The sequence below is a fragment of the Bison bison genome, unplaced genomic scaffold, assembly GCF_000754665.1.
Source record: "Bison bison bison isolate TAMUID 2011002044 unplaced genomic scaffold, Bison_UMD1.0 scf7180017864489, whole genome shotgun sequence".
In the NCBI taxonomy this organism is placed as follows: Eukaryota; Metazoa; Chordata; class Mammalia; order Artiodactyla; family Bovidae; genus Bison; species Bison bison.
This window is the reverse complement of record NW_011495048.1, coordinates 2,965,821-2,987,840: the sequence shown is the minus strand read 5'-3', so window position 1 is coordinate 2,987,840 and position 22,020 is coordinate 2,965,821. Positions and strand designations below refer to the sequence as shown.

At 40.2% G+C, this 22,020-nt stretch overlaps 1 protein-coding gene across 3 annotated transcripts in view; it reads left to right on the top strand.

The window, feature by feature from the left end:
• The window catches only part of CTNNA2 (catenin (cadherin-associated protein), alpha 2), a 1,195,405-nt gene that overhangs the window by 325,981 nt on the left and 847,404 nt on the right, over nt 1–22,020 (top strand). For all 3 annotated transcript variants that reach the window (XM_010863262.1, XM_010863261.1, XM_010863260.1), the window contains exon 6: nt 10,035–10,238. In XM_010863262.1, coding sequence (XP_010861564.1) covers nt 10,035–10,238 — 204 coding nt within the window. The remainder of the gene's footprint in view (nt 1–10,034; nt 10,239–22,020) is intronic.

Below are 22,020 nucleotides of genomic sequence, written 5' to 3'. Positions count from 1 at the left end.
AAAAAGGGGAGGTGAAGACATGTACATTGTTGCCAATTCCAGGAAAAGTCTCAGAATATTTAAAGGAGAAATATTCCCTCCCTTAAACATTCGTTGTCATTTAAGTTTTCTGATTTGCATTGCTTTAATTACTCCAGACCAGAATGACATATTCCTTTAGAAGAATGACTTTGACTAATGTTACCTTCCTTTGTGAGACTTTTTTTCCAACATCTTTAAAAAATGAAAGTGAATGGTTGCAGAAGGGCATGTTGACATTTATTCTTTCTTCTGCTTGTTTGATTTGAAATAGTTATGTTGGACAGTAGGTGGTGAAGGTCTGGTGTTTATGAGGTAGAACAGCACAATTTATTATTTTTCGTTAGTTGCTACCTTGAACTATGTAGGTAGTAAAAACCCAGGGCACATTTATCTCACAGGGTTGTCACAAACAACAAAGAAACACAGAACTTACTCATACCACTAGCTTTGGCTTTTTCCATGTTTATAAGATTAGAGCTAGGAAAACAATTGATTAAATCATCTGGTTGTTGTTGTCTTTTCTGGCATTTTGAAAATTCTGTACGCATTTGAGATAAAGAGTTTAATTAAGAGTGAAAGCCTGAAAGATGTAAAGATAATAAATAAGATTTTTCTCCCAGTCTTTAGCAAGTAATTTCTTGGCTAGTAAAGGAAAAAAAAAAAAAAAAACCTTCACTTTCCTCAGTTCAGTTCAGTCGCTCAGTTGTGTCCGACTCTTTGCGACCCCATGAATTACAGCACGCCAGGCCTTGTCTTTCCTCAGCTGTGCATTAAAAATCTTGGGAACATAATCTGTGGGTATAAAACCACTCCATTAGGGTTATGTGTGTGCTGGAGCTTTTCTACTGACATAATTGTAATTAAATATATTACTTTTATGTTCTTGATCTTACCACCTACACCAGTCATGCTCATAAGTGCCATTAGGTAAGAACTCAGCTTTAAGATGGTTGTTAATTCATAGCTCAGGAAAGACTAAGAAATATTTGTTTACCTTCTTGGTAGAAGAAGTATGTTATAATGCCTGCTGTGCGGTTGGAGATAGATAACTAAAAGTAGATTAATGTAGCTTTGTGGGCTTCCCAGGTGGTTTAGTACAAAGAATCCACCTGCCAATGTGAGAGTTTCAGATTCAGTCCCTGGGTTGGGAAGATCCCCTGGAGAAGAAGATGGCAAAGCACTCCAATATTCTTGCCTGGGAAATCCCATGGACAAAGGCCTGGTGCAGTGCATTCCATGGCATTGCAAAAGAGCCGGATACCTCCCAGCGACTGAACAACAAAGTAGCAGATGCTGAAGCTGAAGTTCCAATACTTTGGCCACTTGATGCAAAGAGCCGACTCATTAGAAAAGACCCTGATGCTGGAAAGATTGAAGGCAGGAGAAGAAGAAGGGGATGACGGAGGATGAGATGGTTGGGTGGCATCACCAACTCAATGAACATGAGTTTGAGCAAACTCCGGGAGATGGTGATGGAAGGGAAGCCCGGCATGCTGTAGTCCGTGGGCTTGCAAAGAGTTGGACACGACTGAGCAGCTGAACAACAACAACAAAAAGCATCTTGTGAGTTTTGACCTCTGATCATTATTCACTGTTTTCCATACCTTCTGAAAGTAGAAAGAATCATGTGCTACATTACACTCCTACTAGACACTACTTTAGTGTCTAAGATGGAGAAATGGACATTCCATTGAACTTGACTCCAGAGCTAGAGGGTGTGTGTCCCAGTTCTGCCTCTGCCCTGTGCTTGAAGTGTGTGCCTACACCATTCACCTTTCTTCAGCACATTTCTTGTATCTAGTTGACATCTTAGTGTGTTTTTCTGTGTATGTTGTTTTGTAATTCTTGTCCTTATAAATTTGCTCTTCCCAATTGGATAGTTCTTGTATGTATAGAGGCAATTGACTTTACATATAAATATAAATGCTTTCATGAGTTTTTAAAAATTTTAATTTGCAATAAATTTTTGGTTGATTCCCATTTGTTCTAAGTGAGCAGTTATAACATCTGCAATCAGACATATGTAGTTTTATCTATTCCTTCCTAATTTGATATCATTTAGTTCTTTCTGTTTTCTAGTTGTTTTTAGAACCTTCTGGAAAATGTTAAATATTTTTATGAATTTGAAAGTTTTTTTTATGAATTTGAAAATATTTTTGTTTCATCTCCAATTTATTTAGTTAAATAAATTGCTTATACTACTTTCCATTGAGCCTGATGTGGCTTTTGGATTAAAATATTTATAAATAAATATTGCGAGTTGTATCCGACTCTTCAGGACCCCATGGACTGCAGCCTACCCGGCTCCTCTGTCCAGGGGATTTTCCAGGCAAGAGTACTGGAGTGGTTTGCCATTGCCTTCTCTGATATACACCCATAAGCAATGTCAAAACAGTCCAACAAAAATAAAGTACAGTAGAGTGACCCAGCAAACAAAGGAAATCAAAAATTATATTTACCAGTTAAGAATAAAACTAACAAAAGCACAAATTGTAAAACAGAACTAAAGCAGGGTTGCAAAAAAATAAATAAATAAAAATAAATAAATAAATATTGCATTCATACAGATATACACATGTAAGCACACAATTTGCCACTGGTAACTTCTTACTTCTTAGTTTCACTGAACATTTTCAGTCTTGAGCTTATTTACCCTTTTTATAAAATTCCCTAGTATCCTTCCTTGTAAACTACGGCAATAAAATCATTCCTAGGTCTGATCAGATCTCTCTGACCATTCTTTATCATGTCATTTGTGGACTTTTTTTTCTGTGATATATTGAGGGTTTCCCAGTCTGTCTGGGATTCACTGATCTTCTCATTCTGTTCCATCGCCTTGGGATAGGACATCCATTCTCATGGCTGCCACTCCAGCCTTTATTCTAAGGCTACTCCACTTTATAGCTGGCCCATTTTCATATATCAGTACTTATAATCAACTTTCCACCAGACTTTTCTACTTAAATAAATCATAGACATTCTAGACCTGCTCTTCTTTATCTGTTACCTGTTAACAGTTGTTCAAAATCAGCAAATGTTTTCTTAAAGAGTCAACAGGAAATATCCCAAACTTTGCAACCCATACAGTTTCTGTCCTAACTTTTAAACTGTTCCACTGCAGTGTGAAAATAGCCATAGACAGTATGTAAATGAATGGGCCTGACTGTTCTAATAAAACTTTACTTACAAAACAGGATGCTGACACCCAGGATAGAACTGGTTGATATGTGCATTTTGATGTTACTCATGCCAGAAATTTAGGTTTTATCCTTGACTCCTTCTACATTCTTATAGCCAATATATCTCCAAATTTTGCAGATTCACATTCTCAATGTGTCCCAATACAACGTCCTTAATCTTTTTTATACAAACACAATCTTGTACTCAGCCCATCTTTCTTCTGGGTTCTGAAGGCGTGATAATTGCTCCCTGCCTTCTCCTTCTGCCAAAGCTGCCTTCCCTGACTGCTGGGGAAAACTTTCTAAAGCCAAACAGGATTATGTCACTCTTATGTTTCAAACTCTTGATGACTCTCCAGTGTCTGAAGGGGCATTTACAGAGTGAAAGCATCCTAATAGAGCAGAGAAGGCTCCTCAGATCTGGCTGTTGCTCACTTCACCAACTTTGTCTCCTTTTTTGTCCTTTCGGGTCCTTGGAGACAGACAAATCCCAAAACAGATGGGATTAGACGTGTAATAAAGGAATTGTCTGTGGAGGATTAGGTGGGAGAGAACCAGCAGAAATAGGCCAAGAGAGCTTTTTAACTGCTATGCAGGTCAACTGCCTGTGAAATTAGCAGGAAAGAGAGGACAGTGTAGGAAGAGCCTTGGCACAGTTTTGAGCGGGTCTCACCCGGGCCAGTAAGGAGGCTAGAGCGAGAGCAGAGGTTGCCTGCCCAAGAAGTCCCCCCTGGACAGGAAATGGCTCTGTGATTGACGGGGGCTGCTGGGGTCAAATGTGACTCCTTGTGAAACTGGTGGATCTATAGTTGCAGCAGGTGGATATGGTCAGTTAACTATGTTTACGCAAAAGTTTCTCTTAAATGAGAGTTGCTTAGGGCCCCTTCATGGCACACCACACCTGTGATTTCAGACTTAACACTTCAGCTTCAGTAAATTGCTTCTGATACACTTGGTATACTGTGATACACTTTGTATATTGTGCATTTGTTCCCACTTCCTATTCTGTCTCCATTGCCTCTAATTTTGCTTGGTCAACTGCTTGTCACTCTTTATGTCTCAATTAAGGAATAATCTCCAGGAAGATCTCTGTGTCTACCTTCAACCTCTGAACTGTGCAGATTCCCATCACTCAGTCATTCCTTAACATGGGTATATTTTTCAAATTACAGTTGGTTCAACAAGTTTTTGTTTTTTAATATTTGACTAGACAGTGAACCTCTTGAAATAAAGGATTCTTTGATCTGGGCCGAAGTAACTGGCACCTGTTTCTTGAATTAATAGCTATACTTTCAACTATCCATGGGAAGGGCAAGTTAACCCAAATGCCATAAAAGAAGGTAGTATGATGGATGATACTTATACCATTATATTTGGTTTCAGAGAACTTATTTATTTTTAAATAAGAAATATACTTTTATAATTATGATTTGTTAGACTCAATTTAACTTAATATGGGCAGTCTGAAACAGTGGAAGGAACACTAAACTTAAAGTCTAAAGCCCTGTGCTCAAAGCCAGGTGTCTTTGTCTCCTAGCTGGATGTCCAGGGAGAAACATATCTGTCACCATCTTCCTCTTTAATAAGATGGAGGTGGTAATATCATGGGCACAGAATTGTGGACCTATCAAACCATTTGAAATGCATTCAGCTTCTTGCTTTGGTCTCTCTGCTGCACCCTGTGGTGTCAGAGCTTGCAGCAAGTATAACTCAGCATCTGGGTATATTCCTGAAATTTTAGATCATGTGAGTCCTTGTAAAGAGAATGGATGATAGGGGTGATTTAAAAACAGTGCTCTTGTAACAGTTGTGTGTGGGTTGAGTACAGGTGAATGTATTATTCTGGGAAGTAGTTTCAAAATATATGGTTCCCTGAATTATTTCAAGTTAAAACTTTTATACAGTTCAACATTGGGAAAAAAATGGGAAATCAGTTATGTAGGATGAGAGAGACTATTACAGCACCAACTTGATGGTAGAAGAGGATTCTAGCCCCCTTTTCTTGGGAGTGAATTATTGTGGCTTCTGTCTTTGTGGTCATGTTTTCCAGTTACCACTCTATAAACTGTCAGAATGAAAACAGTGATTTTTAAAGTAAAGATGTTAATAAAAATAAGTAAAAATCACAACGCACAAAATATTATGCAAGATATGCAGTTCAATTATTATAAAGGGTCTGAAAATAGACAAGATAAAAAGAAATTAAGCCTTATTTTAAAAAAAGAAGAAAAAGATAAAGTAAAAAACATGCAGTCCCACAATTTTAAAATGAACTAAAATGACAATATAAGATGAGCTAAAATATCAAAAGGATAAAAAGATTAAATGAGCTTTAAGAATGCAAACAAGGGACTTAGATATTTAAAATGTAAAATCTCAGTGGACTAAAAGAAATAAGCCTGTACACTTGGAAACAGCATAAAATCCTCTTGTGGAAGCCCAAGTTTGTCATAAAGGGAGAGCCAGGAATCCTTGGCCTTCCTTTTTCTCTGTTTGATGCTTGCATGTTACCCGTGAAATATTCCCTCAGTGACCAGGGAGCTGGGTTTGATCCTGGGTGCTGCTGCTGCTGAGCGCCATCTGGCCAGTAGAGGGCAGCCGCATAGAGAGCCGAAGACCTGCTGAGCTGATGCTAGAAAATAAGATGTATATACTGATGTGAAATGACCCCCAAGTGTGCTAGCAAAGAGAACTTGCCTAAGTGTTTCTTTTTAAAGTCATTCCCAAACAATTCAGAAGCAGCACTCCTACATTCATCTTAGACTTTCATTCTCTGAATTTCTTGCTCAGGATCCAGCTCTAGGAGTTTGTTTTTTCCTATCACTTTAGCAACAGTAGATGGTCTTATCCTCTAGTCCTTAAGCCACTGACTTCATCTGGTTCTTCTTTTTTTCATATTCTTTTCTGATTTCCTAAAGCCTGTTTGAGAGCTCTCCAGTTTTCTGAAAATAAACACATGCGCGCACACACACACACACCCCAACAACCCATACCTTCTGCCCCCAGTTTATCCCCATACCCATTACCCACAACCCGAACCCACTCCTCATACATAAGACACACACAGCCAACCCCTCCCCCCAACACGCATGCACACAGAGGCACACGCACATGTGTACTGCCCTTTAGGCCTTTTCTTTCCCCTCAGAGGCTTCTCCCCTCTAGCTTTTCATATCCATCATGGTGCTCCCCATCTCCACCATGGATATAGACAGAAATACTGTAAATTTATTGTTTCTTCTCCAGGGAGATTTTTTTTAAAGCCTTTCCCCTGTGATCTATAAGTAATGAATAATTCCATTAGAAATATGATGAATAGTGTAACTTTTATGCAGAGTTTTTCAAGCTCAATGTTTCAGTGCATTTACTTTCATGACAGCCCTGGGCCATGGAGGTTTGGAGCTCATTCCGCTGCCGCTGTAAATTTTCTCTTGCTACGATCCCCAAAGTGTGTTCCTTAGGTTCTCATAGATAATACATGTATTTTAAAAGGGCACCCCTTCTAGGCTCAAATAGGTTTGAGGAATGCTGCCGTAAACTGACTTCTTTAATGCAGAATTCCCCAAAGCATTTCATGTGTTAATGTATCCTGGGCCATGCAGTATTTCCAAAAAATATCTGGCCAGGAAAACTTAATTTTTCATCAAAACATTACATCTCTAGGCTCAGATTCCATGGAAAATACTTTAAGAAGTAATAGTATAATGGTAATAGAACATTTTCCTTGTTCTGCAGAGAAACTTTTACAGTTGCCTTTATTGAGTTCAAATTTACCTCAGTATATTTCTATCAAGTTGGCATTTCTTTATATTTTTTAGTCCAAAAATTTAGTAAAAATCTATCCTCAAGCCAATATATAACTCTGAAGAGTCTCCTGAAACCTCAAAGCAGAACAAATACTTTTCACTGTATTATGTTAATAGGAATTTCTATAAAAGAGTACTTCAAAAATCAGTAATCCTTATAAAGGATAATAGCCTAATTATATTTTGATTAGTTATTTCTTTAATTAGAGTATCAGTACTTAATGCATGTTACATGGTAAAAATATATATATAAATGCATCATCTGAAAAGCAGTAGAAAGGGAGAGAGAACACATATGGATCCCACTGGGAAGAGTCCTTGCAGACACAGCTCTAGAACAGATGGCAAATGGGGCAGGACACCTCTAGCTGCAAAGCCATCCACTGTACTGAGGCTTCCATGTGATTTTTTGACACTGTTTGAGAGGCTACTTGGGCACAAGGGACAGGATTTGAGTAACACTATTCTGAGTTAAGTAAAGATTGTCCTTTTTCTAAGACCTAAGAAAATGCAAATGTGAAGGTAGTCTTTATGCCAAAACCTATCACAGAATAGCATATCTCCTGTTCATCCTCTAAACTGAAGGGAGAACTTTGACCAATGAGTAAATTTCTAGGAAATCCACGATTCCAGTGGACCTCAGACCTGGTCTGTGTTTAGTGAGTGCTTCCTTGTAAGTCACCACTTGCTTCATTCATTCCTCAGGATGTCATACTTTTGTGCTCAAAGGATCTCCCTGTCATGGAGTTCTGCATTTTAACAGGACTCAGAGAATCAGAGCCATGGATCATTTGAGCATGTGCATGCATACGTGCTTAGTTGCTCAGTCATATCCAACTCTTTGGGACCCCATGGACTGTAGCCTGCCAGACTTCTCTATCCATGGAATTTTCCAGGCAAGAATACTGGCGTGGGTTTCCATTCCCTACTCCAGGGGATCTTCCCGATCCAGGAATTGAAGCCAGGTGTCCTGCATCGCAGGCAGATTCTTTACTGGCTGAGCCACCAGGGAAGTGCCCCCCTCCTCAAATACCTTAGGATGCTTTGGAGAGTTAGGACAGGCTTTCCCAGAGTGCATACCTGAATCTATTTTGTAATAACTAAGTAGCTATTTTATATCCCTATTAGGAAAAAATTCTACCCAAGGATTTTTATTTTTATTTTTTTATGATCTTCACCCTCTTTTTAGCACTAAGCAATCTAGTAGGCACATACTGTGTATCAGCAGGTGGCAGGTGGGCAATGCTATAACTACCTACTCTCATTTGCTTTCTTTATTATATTTGTTGCTGCTGCTACTGCTAAGTCACCTCAGTCGTGTCCGACTCTGTGTGACCCCATAGACGGCAGCCACCAGGCTCCCCCATCCCTGCGATTTTCCAGGCAAGAACACTGGAGTGGGTTGCCATTTCCTTCTCCAATGCAGGAAAGTGAAAAGTGAAAGTGAAGTCGCTCAGTAATGTCCGACTCTTCGCAACCCCATGGACTGCAGCCCACCAGGCCCCTCCATCCATGGGATTTTCCAGGCAAGAGTACTGGAGTGGGGTGCCATTGCCTTCTCCGATTATATTTGTAGATATGATAAATTGTGTTTTCTTAGATATATGTATATATGACATCAAAGGATGGCAAGGCAGTCCTGCCAAAGGATCCTAGAGTTGGAAGATCATTTACTCCATCACCACCATGGTGGTCCTTGGATGTCTGAGTGTGTACCACCAGTGAAGATGAGGAAACCATTTCCTGCAGCTGCTCATTTCACTTGGATTAATGTTGCTGGAATGTCCTCCTTGTTCGGAGCAGAAAAGGGGTTCCCAGTAGAAACCAACCGTTGGACAAAGTCAGTATTGTCTCTTTTGTTTCCTGCAGTTGGTCACCACACACTTCATCAGTGTTTCTGCTCCCTTGACTTGCTAGAATTATTGTTCTTCAGATTCTGCTCTTTCTATCTGACTATAGTTTCAGTCTTCTTTTTAATTCTTGTCTTTCTGTAAACCTTTGTAAGTTGAGATTAATTGGGCCTTCTTAGGTCTGCTCTTATTCTGTTCACTTTGCTAGTATACCATTCACTACCTTGCATTCACATAGACCTGATGATTCTCAGATCTTCACACAGGCTGATATATCTGTTGAATTCTGGATGCATATTTCTGTGCATCTCAATCACACACAGATACATGCACACACATTATGAATCCTTTTCTAGAAATCTAGTTTTTATACAACACATTGGTTCCTCAATTCAGTTCAGTTGTTCAGTCATGTCCAACTCTTTGTGACCCCGTGGACTGTAGCACTCCAGGCTTCCCTGTCCATCACTGACTCCGGAAGCTTGCTCAAACTCATGTCCATTGAGTCAGTGATGCCATCCAACCATCTCATCCTCTGAGGCCCCCTTCTCCTCCTGCCTTCAATCTTTCCCAACATCAGGGTCTTTTCCAATGAGTCAGTCCTTCGCATTAGGTAGCTAAGCATTAGTTCCTAGTGGGAGGTATTGTGACTTGTAATGTATGTGCCTGTTGGATGCTATTTACTCAGGTTTCAAGCAGCATCCTGCCATGAGACCCTTTGCTTCTAATGAGGGGACACAGTTGGTACACAAGTCACCACTAATGCATCCTTAAGTTGTCCACTACATAGTGTGTTCTAGTCTAGGGCTTTAAAATCTTCTCATAGTCTCCCAAAGTGCTACACTGAAATGTGTTTTCCTAGATGCCTACAAATTAAAAAAAAAAAAAAAAAGTCAAGTGTCACAGTCTCTTTGGAAAACCCTTCCATTGATACAGCCTTTCCCAAGAACACATTCTAAAACAAAACGTGACATTTTCTCCCTGAAGATTAGATTCAGGACAAAGTATCTTACAGAAAGTTGAGACTGTGTCAAGGCCACTTTAGCCTTTATTTAAGTAGTTGGTTTATTCTCCAGGGAGAGTCTAGTCCTTGTCTCAGAAATTTCTGTTTTTGAGATCAGGGTACAAAGGTAGCCGCCTCTTCTCTGCTGATTTCTTTCACACTGTGCTCCTTTCAGAACAAGATCATCCTGGACCCCATGACATTCAGCGAGGCCCGGTTCCGCCCGTCCCTGGAGGAGCGCCTGGAGAGCATCATTAGCGGCGCAGCGCTCATGGCTGACTCTTCGTGCACCCGCGATGACCGGCGCGAGCGGATCGTGGCCGAGTGCAACGCGGTGCGCCAAGCGCTCCAGGACCTGCTTAGCGAGTACATGAACAACGTAAGTCCCAGGCTCTCGGGCCCGCGCCGACCACTGTGGAAGATTCTGGTGCGCGATCAGGTGGCTCCAGGACAGGAGATGCCCTGAGAGAGTCGGTCAGGTGAAATCCAAGAGCCGCCTTGGGAGAGCTCTGTCTTGATTTCTCAGAATGCGTTGGCAGAAGGAACGAGATTGGTGGAACAGGTTTCAGAGGAATACTTTGGCTATTTACTTGAGTGATTTCTGGGTCGTTTTAGTGGTTTGCCTTTGATTGAGGAAAGTTTTCTGTTGGTAAAAGTAGATGGTGGTTGGAAATAACAGGATATTCTGAAGTCCTTTGCTCAGAGTAATGTCAAAATCACGGGCAGCAGTGGATGGCTAATCTTCACCCCTAAGAGGCATTAGAAAATACAGATTCTCAATGTTTGGACTGAGTTGGTTAAGGTGGAAAATTCTAACTGTAATAGAATCTGGGGGAACTTTATTGATTCACTGTGCATTTAGAAATTGTTATGAGAATGAGTCTTCAAGTTTTCAAGTGGATATTAGTAAAACCTATTCATATGGCAGCAGCGACAGCAGCTGTTCTCTCCTACAGGTATGAAATGAGGTAGTTCCTGTAGACTGGTAAATAGACGAAGGAGATGAAATCATATTCTTTGTTTTGAAAAGCACTGAATTATGTATTCAGCAGAGATGATGTTGTTGATGCCCAGGTCTTGTAACTGTGAATGATCTGCATTCCTCATGTTCTGGACTCCTGAGTTGGGAAGAATTCAGCATAAAGTGGGAAAATGTAGCGAGGCCTTGCCATTACATATTGAAGGAATGGCCTGTGTAGTTGTCAGGTAGAGAATGGGGAGTCTGAAAATCTGCTCCCATCTTTTGAAACTCACTCTGGGCCCTGTTGAAACAACCCCAGGCAAGACTGAGACAGAGCAGCCAACTCGTGTCCTTCCCTCCTTACCACTCCCATCCCTAACCAACGTGTAGGCCCCTGGGTCAAGCCAGGAGTCAGTGATGACAGGCACAGAGCTACTGCTGCCAGACCCTCTGGAGAACTTTGATCTGAAAAACAAAAAGTGCCAAATGCCCTATGAAAACCCAAATCTGTTTCCTTTCCATACACCTTCAGATTCTTTGATATTGAAGACTTGCCCATTTTCAGCACACAAAGAATAAGATGTGGATGACTCACGTGGTACCCAGCTGCTTATGAGGACTCCTCTCTTGGATCAGGATGGCCAACACTTTTGGGATTTGGGGCTACAGGTGCTATGCAGAGTACAGCTAGAAATGCTGATCAGTGGCTCCCATCCTGTGAGAATCTTGAATAACAAAAAAAGAGGGCTTATAAAATCTGGGATTCTGTTTGTTTGTTTTTAACAGAATGGCAACAGGCTAATGGTTTATATGTGGAATTTGATTTTATATGAAGGCATGCTGGTATTTCTAGCAATGGAGAATTACTGCCAGAGACAGAATTAGAAACTGCAGAGATCAGGAGTGATGGTTAAGATCTCAATATAAATATATCAGAACAAGAAGTATGTTTCTGTGCTCTTTTAATCACAGAATGTGATTGAATAAGAATTGATCGAGATGTGACATGTAATTTTCAGTTTGTTGTCTAGAATCCTGTCAAGTACAAGTTTTTTTTTTTAGTATAAACTCACTTAGTTCAGCAGAGTTGATGGATTTTTTTGTGTTTTATTGACTCCAGGTGCTTGTTTTTCTGTTCACAACCTTGTGATGAAGGAATGTTTTGTATTTTTATTGAAAATTTGATTTCTACTTTGATACAGTTATAGATAATACATAGGTGGGTATAGTGCTTAAATTTTAAAGTGTGCAAATTCTATTCACTTTGAATCACCAGGATCAAAGCCTGAAATAAAACACCTACTATTGACTTTTATATAAAGTGCATAAAATTTACTTTGCCTTCACACTTCTTTGGTGATTTCAAGGTAAAATTGGATGCATCTAAACCAGCATCATAATCCATGTCTAGTGCACTCATTTCTACTGCCACAGTTTCAATTTATATTTCTTTTTATATAGCATATATTAATATAAAACCACTATATATCTATATGCCTTGGCTAAAAAGTCTACTGTAGTTAATGGCAACCAAAAAATTAGTCAGTTGTGACTATGCTGTTAAATTTCTTTTGCAATTTTGTTAGCTCTGGAAATGAAGGTATGATCATATTATGACTGCAGATTTTCATCTTAACATGCTAGGCAATATCATTAGGATGAAGAAATAATTATGTTGAGAAGAAGAGATTTTAAAACTGGCATAACTGATACTTCTGATGAAATTCAACATATTCAGGGTGGTATGGCTATAGACAGAACTGACACTTCTGGGTTTTAAAAATCTCCTGATCAGTTCTTGATGAAAATTTAACTCATCAAGGTGAAGGTGTTCTAAAATCGTACACATACATGCCAAGTGGTATGAAATGGAGGGAGATGAACACTGAAGATGTACACTAAATGATTAGGAGAAAGTCATCTGCATGGGGCATGAGCCATGCTTAGCTATGTGGATACACTGAGTGCAAAAGGGTATCGGTTGTTTGTTAAATGTTTCCTAAAAGTATATTCAAGGTAATGAATGTGTGTGATTTGAAGATATAACAAAATCATGCATGTAAAAGAAACAGTGTTTTGAAAAAGAAAAAAAAGGACTGAAAGTACAGATGCATGTGGTAAAGTTTATGATTACAGAGTGTGACAATGTTAGAAAAGTCTGCTGCTGCTAAGTCGCTTCAGTCGTGTCCGACTGTGTGACCCCATAGACGGAAGCCCACCAGGCTCCCTCGTCCCTGGGATTCTCCAGGCAAGAACACTGGAGTCTATTGGAATGGTTTTAAGAAAGCCCTTGGTGGCCTTAATTATTTTTTAATTAAGTTTATGATGTAATCCCAAAAAGAGTCTTAAAAATAGTGTCCCTTTAAATAGAACAACATTATTGTACATATGTGGAGACTAATGGGTAGAGAGAGACTCTTGTTCAAAAGGATGTGTGACCTTTGGATTATTGCCATCAGGGTGGTTGTTGCAGTGTTATGCTAAGTACTATAAATAGATTCAAATTATAATGAATATATAATTTTGCATCTGAAACTTATAATTTTATGCAGCTTTTTTTGGTGGCAGTAAAACTCCCTTTCATAAAAAAATCTTAAGAAGTGGCCCCATGATAGGAAACAATTAAAGAGGGTATTTTATTGATAAGAATTTGGTGATGGATTTGAATTTAGAGTACTCTATTTATTTAATGAATATGTGCTGTGTGCCTGGTACTTTGTACCAGACACTGTTCTAGGATTCTGGGGTTATAGAAGGGAAAAACATAGACACAATTCTCAGCTTTTATTGAGTTTACACTCAAGGTGGGGGAGACAGACCATCAACCAGTCAGTCATTTGAGCAAGAGTTATCTCAGATGGTGATTAGTGAAACATGGAAATAAAACCTAGGAAACAGCAGCATGGAGTGTAGTTGTAAGGATGACCTGGAAAAAGTTCACTAAGATGACACATGGTTAAAGATATTCTAGAGATGAGGGAGCAGACTGCACTTGAGTTGGTAGGAGCAGCAAGGTCTAATCCTCTTTGAACTTATGTGGAAAGGTGCCAAACTCTTTTTTTTGGCTCTTGTTTTTTTAAATTTTTGAATTGCCAAAATTTTAATTGTGGGAGATTCCATTAAAAGTCAGAACTTTCTGTTTCCCTTATACAATGAAACGGTCCAAAAATTTAGGACCCACGTTCTCACTTGGCACCAATGGGGTGGAGATGAAGAGAGCTTGTGCCTTTGATGGACAGGCGTGATCTGGTCACTTTCACTGGACTGGGCCCCAGGGGCACTTGAATCTATCTTCAGTTATAGATTTGCCTGGGTGGAAAGCATGACAGTGTCCAGCTACACCCACAAAAAGTTGCTTCTGGTCCTGTTAGTGTTGGAGGGTCTCCCGTAGAGGCATGGGTCACCAGTGGTTCAATGTGGGAATGGGGACACTGGTAGCAGCGGTCCTGGGGGATGCCCCTTCATGCCAGGCTCTTGAGGAACCTTCCTGGGGAGGCTCATGTGGCTGTTCTAAGTCAGTGAGGGGTAGCAGGAGATGGAGTCTTCCAGGGGACAAGGTGTCAGACTCTGAAGCACCTTGCAAACCATTATTCAGAATTTGGCTTTTATTTGAATGAAATGGGAGGCCTTTGGAGCGTATTGGGCAGAAAATGCCTTGAATTAGATGTTGAGGACAGGCCATAGGAGTTCAAAGGGTAACAAAGCAGGAGGACAGATGAGGAGCACTTGAGTCATTCAGGATGGTGGCTTGTGCCAAGAGGTAGCGAAGTGCTCAGATTGTTACTATTTATGGCCTTAGAATGGACCTCAGGCAGTGTGAATGACCGCTGCACTTGTATAGCCACCCTAATATGATCTCTTCAGTTTTGATATCTTGTCTTGTTTTAGTTACACAGAAAATTCTGATTTCCTCAGATATAGCAAACTTTGTAAACAGCTCACTTTTTAATGTCTGGACAGTCTGCTAGGACTGATTCAATTTGAAAAAGGAGTTCAGTGGAAACATTTCATTTCCAAGTTGTATCACCAAACTATCCAAATATGATTCACATTCTTATAAATGTAAAATATATAATGCTTATTTTAATTGCTAAAACATGAATGCAGAACTATATGGAGATGTGGTAATCCAGTACTTCCCTGTATACTCTTCAGCTTTGGTGAGGAAAGGTGGTAAGTAGATATGTCTGGACCTTGTGCCTTGTGATGCTGAACTGCTTGCTTCAATTACACAGACAAAAACACTGTGTGTTGCTCTAGATTATTCATTGAAAATTAATCCACAGCTACAATTTTCTTAAACAATTGCACAATTAAAGTTTTTTTGCATAATGATAGCAGAGACTCAGGTGGCATAAAGGAATGACTTTGTGGTATCATCAGTATTAAAGTGTGGCAGGTAATTTTTTATTTTATTTTTATGAATAATTAAAGTTCTATATTTTTACAAAATATTTGAGTTAACTTTTTTCAAACTTCTTGAACCACCTAAGTGAATCCCTGGGGACAGTGTGTAAACCACAAATGTAATACACATATGAAAAGTGCATGTGGCCATATATACTTACTGTAAGTGCCTTATAGTAGATTGTCATAGCTTTTGCTATAGAATGTCATTTAATGTAAAGGGAGTTCCAGATGGAACCTATTTGTGAAGGGTTGAGGTCTGACATGAGACCTCAAAACTGTCATTTCCAACCAGCTTCCAACCATACCCCTCCAAGGCTTCAGCATACAGAAGAACATGAGGAACATGTAGAGTGATATCCAGGGCCTGGGGAGCTCTGAAAAGAGTGGGCTTTACACTGCTTTTTAATAGTGCAAAAGAAATATATGTTCATTAAAAAACAAAAAAAGATGGAAGACAAAAATGTATTCACAAGCTCACCCTCTAAAGATAATCATCATTGATAATTTTGTACGTGTCTTTCCAATGTTTTTAAACTTATATGAGTGATATATTTATACATACAGAGACATACATATGTTTTGCCTGGAGTTTTAAAAGTGGACTCTTTGTAAATGGTGATTTGTAATCTATTTTCTTTACCTAATATATTATGACTACATTACCATAACAATAAACATTCTCAAACCTTATGTTGACTGACTGCATAGTATTTTATCATATAAATATGCAATATTTCATTTAGAAGCAATTCATTTTGAGAGTGGTTTTACAGAAGAATTCTGGAAAAGATAAGTAGGCAAGGCTTCTGGGGCTGCCAGGAGAGACAAGTGACTGAGATCCCAAGCGTGACTGAGAAACAAGTAAGAAGACGTGGAGAGCATGGCTTCTCGGTTCTTGTGCTTAAGGGGTTCCCTGAAAATTTTGTGCAATTATCATTTTATAGCTAAAGAAAAGTTAAATGCCTCTGAGGTTTAAAAGTGTCTAGGAGTGTTTTTCTGTGCTTGATTTTCTCTATAGATTTGATTTTCATTTATCAGAATTTCTGTAAGTTGGCAATGTGTAGGACAGCTATTGGGCAAGTTCAATAGTTAGATTTGACCCAGATCCAGAGAAGGCACTAAAAGCTTCTGAAAGAAACATCATAGAAAGATAATTTTGTCATAGAAATTGTTATAATGTTGGATTTCTCCTGAATAGGAATCTAGGAGAAAGATGGAATAGTTGTTATTACATAAGAATAAGAGTAATTGCCTGATTAAACATAAAATTTGTTTCCAGTATTATCTAGGCCTTCTCATTTCTCTTCCTTACGTAATCATGTAAGAGAGAGGATGAAATTCATGAAAGTCAATTTGGCTGATTCTGAATTTTTCTACTAAAAGGTTTGGCTTAAAAATAAAGTAGAAAGTAATGTTTAAAAAATGTTTGTGGGTCATATATGACCTAAAGTTGCCCATTTGCCCCATAATGGCCTTCCATTTTAAGGGGAAATTAAGAATTATCTTAATAAGACTGATATCTTCATTCGAGGGAAAGAGTCCTGGTAGGCTAGGCTGTAGTCCCTGGGGTTAAGAGTCGGGACACGACTGAGCGACTTCACTTTCACTTTTCACTTTCATGCATTGGAGAAGGAAATGGCAACCCACTCCAGTATTCTTGCCAGGAGAATCCCAGGGACAAGGGAGCCTGGTGGGCTGCCGTCTATGGGGTCGCACAGAGTCGGACACGACTGACGCGACTTAGCAGCAACAGCAGCAGCAGCAGCATAGCAGTGTTGTAAAAATCAGATGAGTTAATACAACTAATGATCTTAAAACCACAGTTGGCACATAGAACACTCTCAGTAAATGTCTTACCATTCAAAAAAAAAAAAAAAAGAAGAGGAGGGAAATGTAACAAATTTCAAAGAGCTATTTTTTAAAATCACCCTTGTCAACTGAGGTCAATAATTTAAATATCTAGATAATTATCTTCTCTCCTTAGAAAGCACAGAAGACAGGAAAAGCTACATTCAAGGAACCCAAGAGGTCAGGAAAACAGCACACAAGACAATCACCTTAGAGACCCTATACTAAAATTAAAATTGTCCATTAGCAAAGCAGACATTATACAATTGTCAAAACCCATAGAACTATACAATATAAAAAGTGAACACTAGTGTAAACTATGGGTTTTATTAGTAATAATGTACCAATATGTATTCATCAATTTTAACAAATGTGGCATGCAAAGTGCAAGATGTCAATAATAGGAAACTTTGTGTGGGGTTGGGGGAGACAGTAAAAAAAAAAAAAAGGAAAGAGTCCTGATATCCCAAATTTGGTGTCTTCAGTGAGAAGGTTTTCCTTGCCTTTCCCTTATTTGAAACTTTTCTTCCCCCCCCCCCCCTTTCTTCTTCCTGGGCTTCTCTTGTGGCTCATCTGGTAAAGAATACACCTGCAATGTGGAAGACCTGGGTTTGATCCCGGGGTTGGGAAGATCCCCTGGAGAAGGGACCGGCTACCCACTCCAGTATTCTGGCCTGGAGAATTCAGGCCAGAAAGAGTCGGACGTGACTGAGCGACTGTCACATTCACTTTCTTTTCTTCTTTCTGCCTTCAAATATGTTCAGTGCCCACATCTTTATTAATTTGAGGCTGAAATTCATCTATGCTATTATGCTTTTCATGTAAAATCTGCTTCCATGAAGAGACAGCTTTAAAATTCCTTTTCAGTTGAAGGTTCTTGCTCAGACATTGAAAGAGTAAATCTAGTTTACCAGCCCTTTCTCTCAGGTCTAAAACTATCCTTTGAACCTACTCTTCCAATGAAATATGCTTGGGATGGGGAGTCATCTGGATAGCTTATGAGGCTTCTGTCTTTGACTTATGGCATTTGCAATCCTATTTGCCTGTTTCTGAGCAGTTTTCAGTGTGACTCCTAGGGGTACACTGGGACTAGTACAGTGTCTTGCAATTTTTTATTCTTTTTTTGAGTCCTTCTTCATATATTTTATTGTATTCCTTTGCTGGAATGGGGTCTCAGAAAGCCAAGGAAATATTATGGGGGTCATGCTGGCCGGCACTCACTCAGGCACAGGTGGTGGGAGCATGTCCAACCTTGGTGGTAACATGTTCCTTAGAAGGAAATGATGCAGGTGAGAGTGTAAGAGATATTGTGCTGGATTCAGGCATCCCATAGAGCATAACAATGTTCCAAGAGGCCTCAGGAGGAGAGCCAGACTGGCAGGTTGCTGACTGACACTAGGGTGACGTGGGCACAGTCTCACTGTGGCTGTGGGGCACAGTTGCATGTAACATCCACGCTGTGGGGGCATGGTGGATCTCCTTGGTTTTAAAGGACTCATGGTATGAGGCAGTTGTCATGGTGGGGAACTTAAACCCTTCGAAATGTACAGTATGGCATACGTATTTGCTATTATGTGTCATTAGCTCATACATACAATTAAATGGCTTACAGGATCCTTGGACAGATGGGTCTAACTAGCTCTGTTTCACTTGAATCATTAAGGTCAATTCTCTGTGCAGTATCACATACAATCTCCCTGGCCAGGAATAGTACTTCTTACAGGAAACATTCCTTTGTTCTCTACTGTGGGTAGTTTAGCAGAGTTTAAACAGGTAGCCTTGCCATCAAAATGAGGCCTCCAGTCTTAGTTCTATAATGAGTTAAGTCTGAGCAACAGAGGTCATATCAACTCCCGGAGCTTACTGGTGACTTCACTGTGGAGGAAGAGCAGTTCTGAGCAGTCGGGCTCGCTCTCTCTCCTCCAGCCCCTTCCCTTTCTTCCTTTTACACCTGTGTGCCTGGTGGTATAATTTCTTAAAAGTCTTTTCAATGCATGGATAAACTCACAAGAATATAAAGGAGTTACTGAGAGGTAAGAATTGACAGGAATACAATAGTCTAGAGATAGGTTTGCAGATTCCTCAGGCCTAGACTTGAGTTCTCAATGGCACAAATTGTAAAGAACAGGAGGCAGAGTCTGTGACCCAGCTGGATGGCCAGGCAGATTAGGGACCTCAGTGTAAAGCCTGGGTTCTCAGGTGGTGACACTTTGAGGGCAGGGGCGAAGAAAATAAAACTTTCATGTAGAGAGAAACAATAGAAATATATGCTGTCTTGGCTTTTTCAAAGAAGGAAAGAAGAACCCCTCCTCTGCCACCAAGAATTTCTAACCACAAACTCAAAATCACTCAGTTTTGAGATCAGAATCTCTATTACTTTCTCAAAAGTTTAAGTCATTCTAGGTGGTGAGTTGTCCGGTACCTTGCAGAAGCAAATACCAACTCTCTCTAGAGGAATACACTTTAAACACAGCCCTCAAAGAATTTCCACAGATAAAGTTACAAGGAACAGAAATTGGCATTCCAGAGTCAATGAAAACAAAGTGAAACACGCTGCTATGACTGACAGTTGGCAAAAGCAACCAGTAAGATCAGAACTACAAGGGTGAAGATTTGCAATCATTAGACACTTGTTATAAAGTATCTTTGAAGAATTTAAAGAGAACAGTGCAAATGTGACCATGGAACAAGAGAGTGGACGGGACAGCCTTGGAAGGCAGGACTAGGGGTTGTGTGGTGGAGAAACACAGTTATTTGAAGGGCTCAGACAGGAAATTCCTACTTGTCACCAGCCTCAGATAATGAAGAAAAAGACATGGTCATTGAGCGTGTCTAGAGTGGTGCTGCTGATAAATTCTGGAGTTGTTTTATTGCCAACTCGTGTCTGATTCTTTGTGACCCTGTAGTATATAGCCTGCTAGGCTCACCTGTCCATGGGATTTCCCAGACAAAAATACTGGGGTGAGTTGCCATTGCTTTCTCCAAGGGATCTTCACAACCCAGGGATTGAACCCACGTCTCTTGCATTGGCAGGTGGGTTCTTTACCATTGCGCCACTTGGGAAGCCCTTCTGGAGTAGGAGCAGGTTGTCTGTTGCAGCAGTCTCCCTGGATAGATGTCAGTCACCTTATCTACAGTGGATTTCTATAAGGAGCTCCTCTTGGTGTCAGAAAGAATAGAAAATCTAAAATGAAACATGAGGTGAAAATGAAAATCTGTGTTAACAGCAAAATTAAGTCCCATGCTTAAAATTCTAGCTAGCTTCACTCCTTATCAGAGCACTTGAAAGTTGGTTCTGAATCTTACAAGGTCAGTCAATATGATGAGGAAGACCAAGTAACATCATGAGACAGGAAGGGGCTGTCTCTGACTCAGTCAACGAGCAAAGATTGTTGACAGAGTTGCCTGCAAAGTCATCAGATTTGGCTGTCCCAGTTCAGACAGCCTAGACAGCACAATCCATCAATTGATCTTCTTGGGAGAGCCTTTTGGGTATTTCAAGAAAGACCTCACACAACTGTCAGGAGAGCAGCAGGCTGTATACCACCAAAAGCCTAGATAATAAGCCTTTCCTTTGTTTCCAAAAGACATGGGAAACCTTTCAAAGATAAGCTCCCTGGGCCTCCATGCTTGGGCTTAATGCTGCCTTGAGCCTATGCTGAAAAGTTTCTCTTGATTCCTTTAGGAAACTGTTACACTCTAAGAACTAAGTGTTTCAAGAGTGTGATGCCTCCCTGTACTTCAGACGCACCAGACTCTGCTGATTTGTCAACTTTGTACATACCACCCCCTGGAAAGTTCTTCCTCCAGCTTTGTATACATGCCCTTCTTTCAAATTTCAGGTAGATTAGGTTATTCTTGGGCTTCTCTGGTGGATGAGTGGTAAAGAACCTGCCTGCCAATGCAGGAGATGAGGGTTTAATCCCTGGGTTGAGAAGATCCCCTGGAGAAGGAAATGACAAGCCACTCCAGATCCCATGGACAGTGGAGTCTGGCGGGCTATGTCCATGGGGTCACAAAGAGTCAGACATGACTTAGTGACTAAACAACAATGACAAATATTGTTATTAGTCATCTCAGTTATTAATTTCTGTTATAGCACCTGCCAGCCTCTGAAATTACAGCATCTCTTTGTGTGGTTACTGTCTGCTATTCCACTGGAATTTTTAAGCTCCCATAAGAAGAATGTTGTCTTATTCACAAACCTTAGGCTCTAGAGAATCTTGCCTAGAATAGTGAATAAGTATTTTTGGAATGGGTAAATGACAACCCTGTATCCTCTTCTTTTGTGATAATCATAGTCACAATCATAATTCTCGTCAGAGGAAGAAAGAGAATAAGAAGGAGGAGGAGGGGTAGGGGCAGAGAGGGAGAAGCAGCAGAGCATTAGCAACAGATTGAATACATTCTGAGTCTTTTGAATCCCCTGTTCGGAACAAAATTATTCACCTGTTTCCTCTGCTCTGCTGCTGCTGCTGCTAAATCGCTTCAGTCGTGTCCGACTCTGTGCGACCCCGTAGACAGCAGCCCACTAGGCTCCTCTGTCCCTGGGATTCTCCAGGCAAGAACACTGGAGTGGGTTGCCATTTCCTTCTCCAATGCATGAAAGTGAAAAGTGAAAGTGAAGTTGCTCAGTTGTGTCCCACTCTTTGCGACCCCATGAATCGCAGCACGCCAGGCCTCCCTGTCCATCACCAACTCCCAGAGTTCACTGAGACTCACGTCTATCGAGTCAGTGATGCCATCCAGCCATCTCATCCTCTGTTGTCCCCTTCTCCTCCTGCCCCCAATCCCTCCCAGCATCAGAGTCTTTTCCAATGAGTCAACTCTTCGCATGGGATCTTTAACATACTTCCTTGACATTTTACTTGTACTGAATTTTCCTGTAACTTAAAAAAAGGTAATTTTAATAGATTGAACAAATTATACAATAATTAATAAT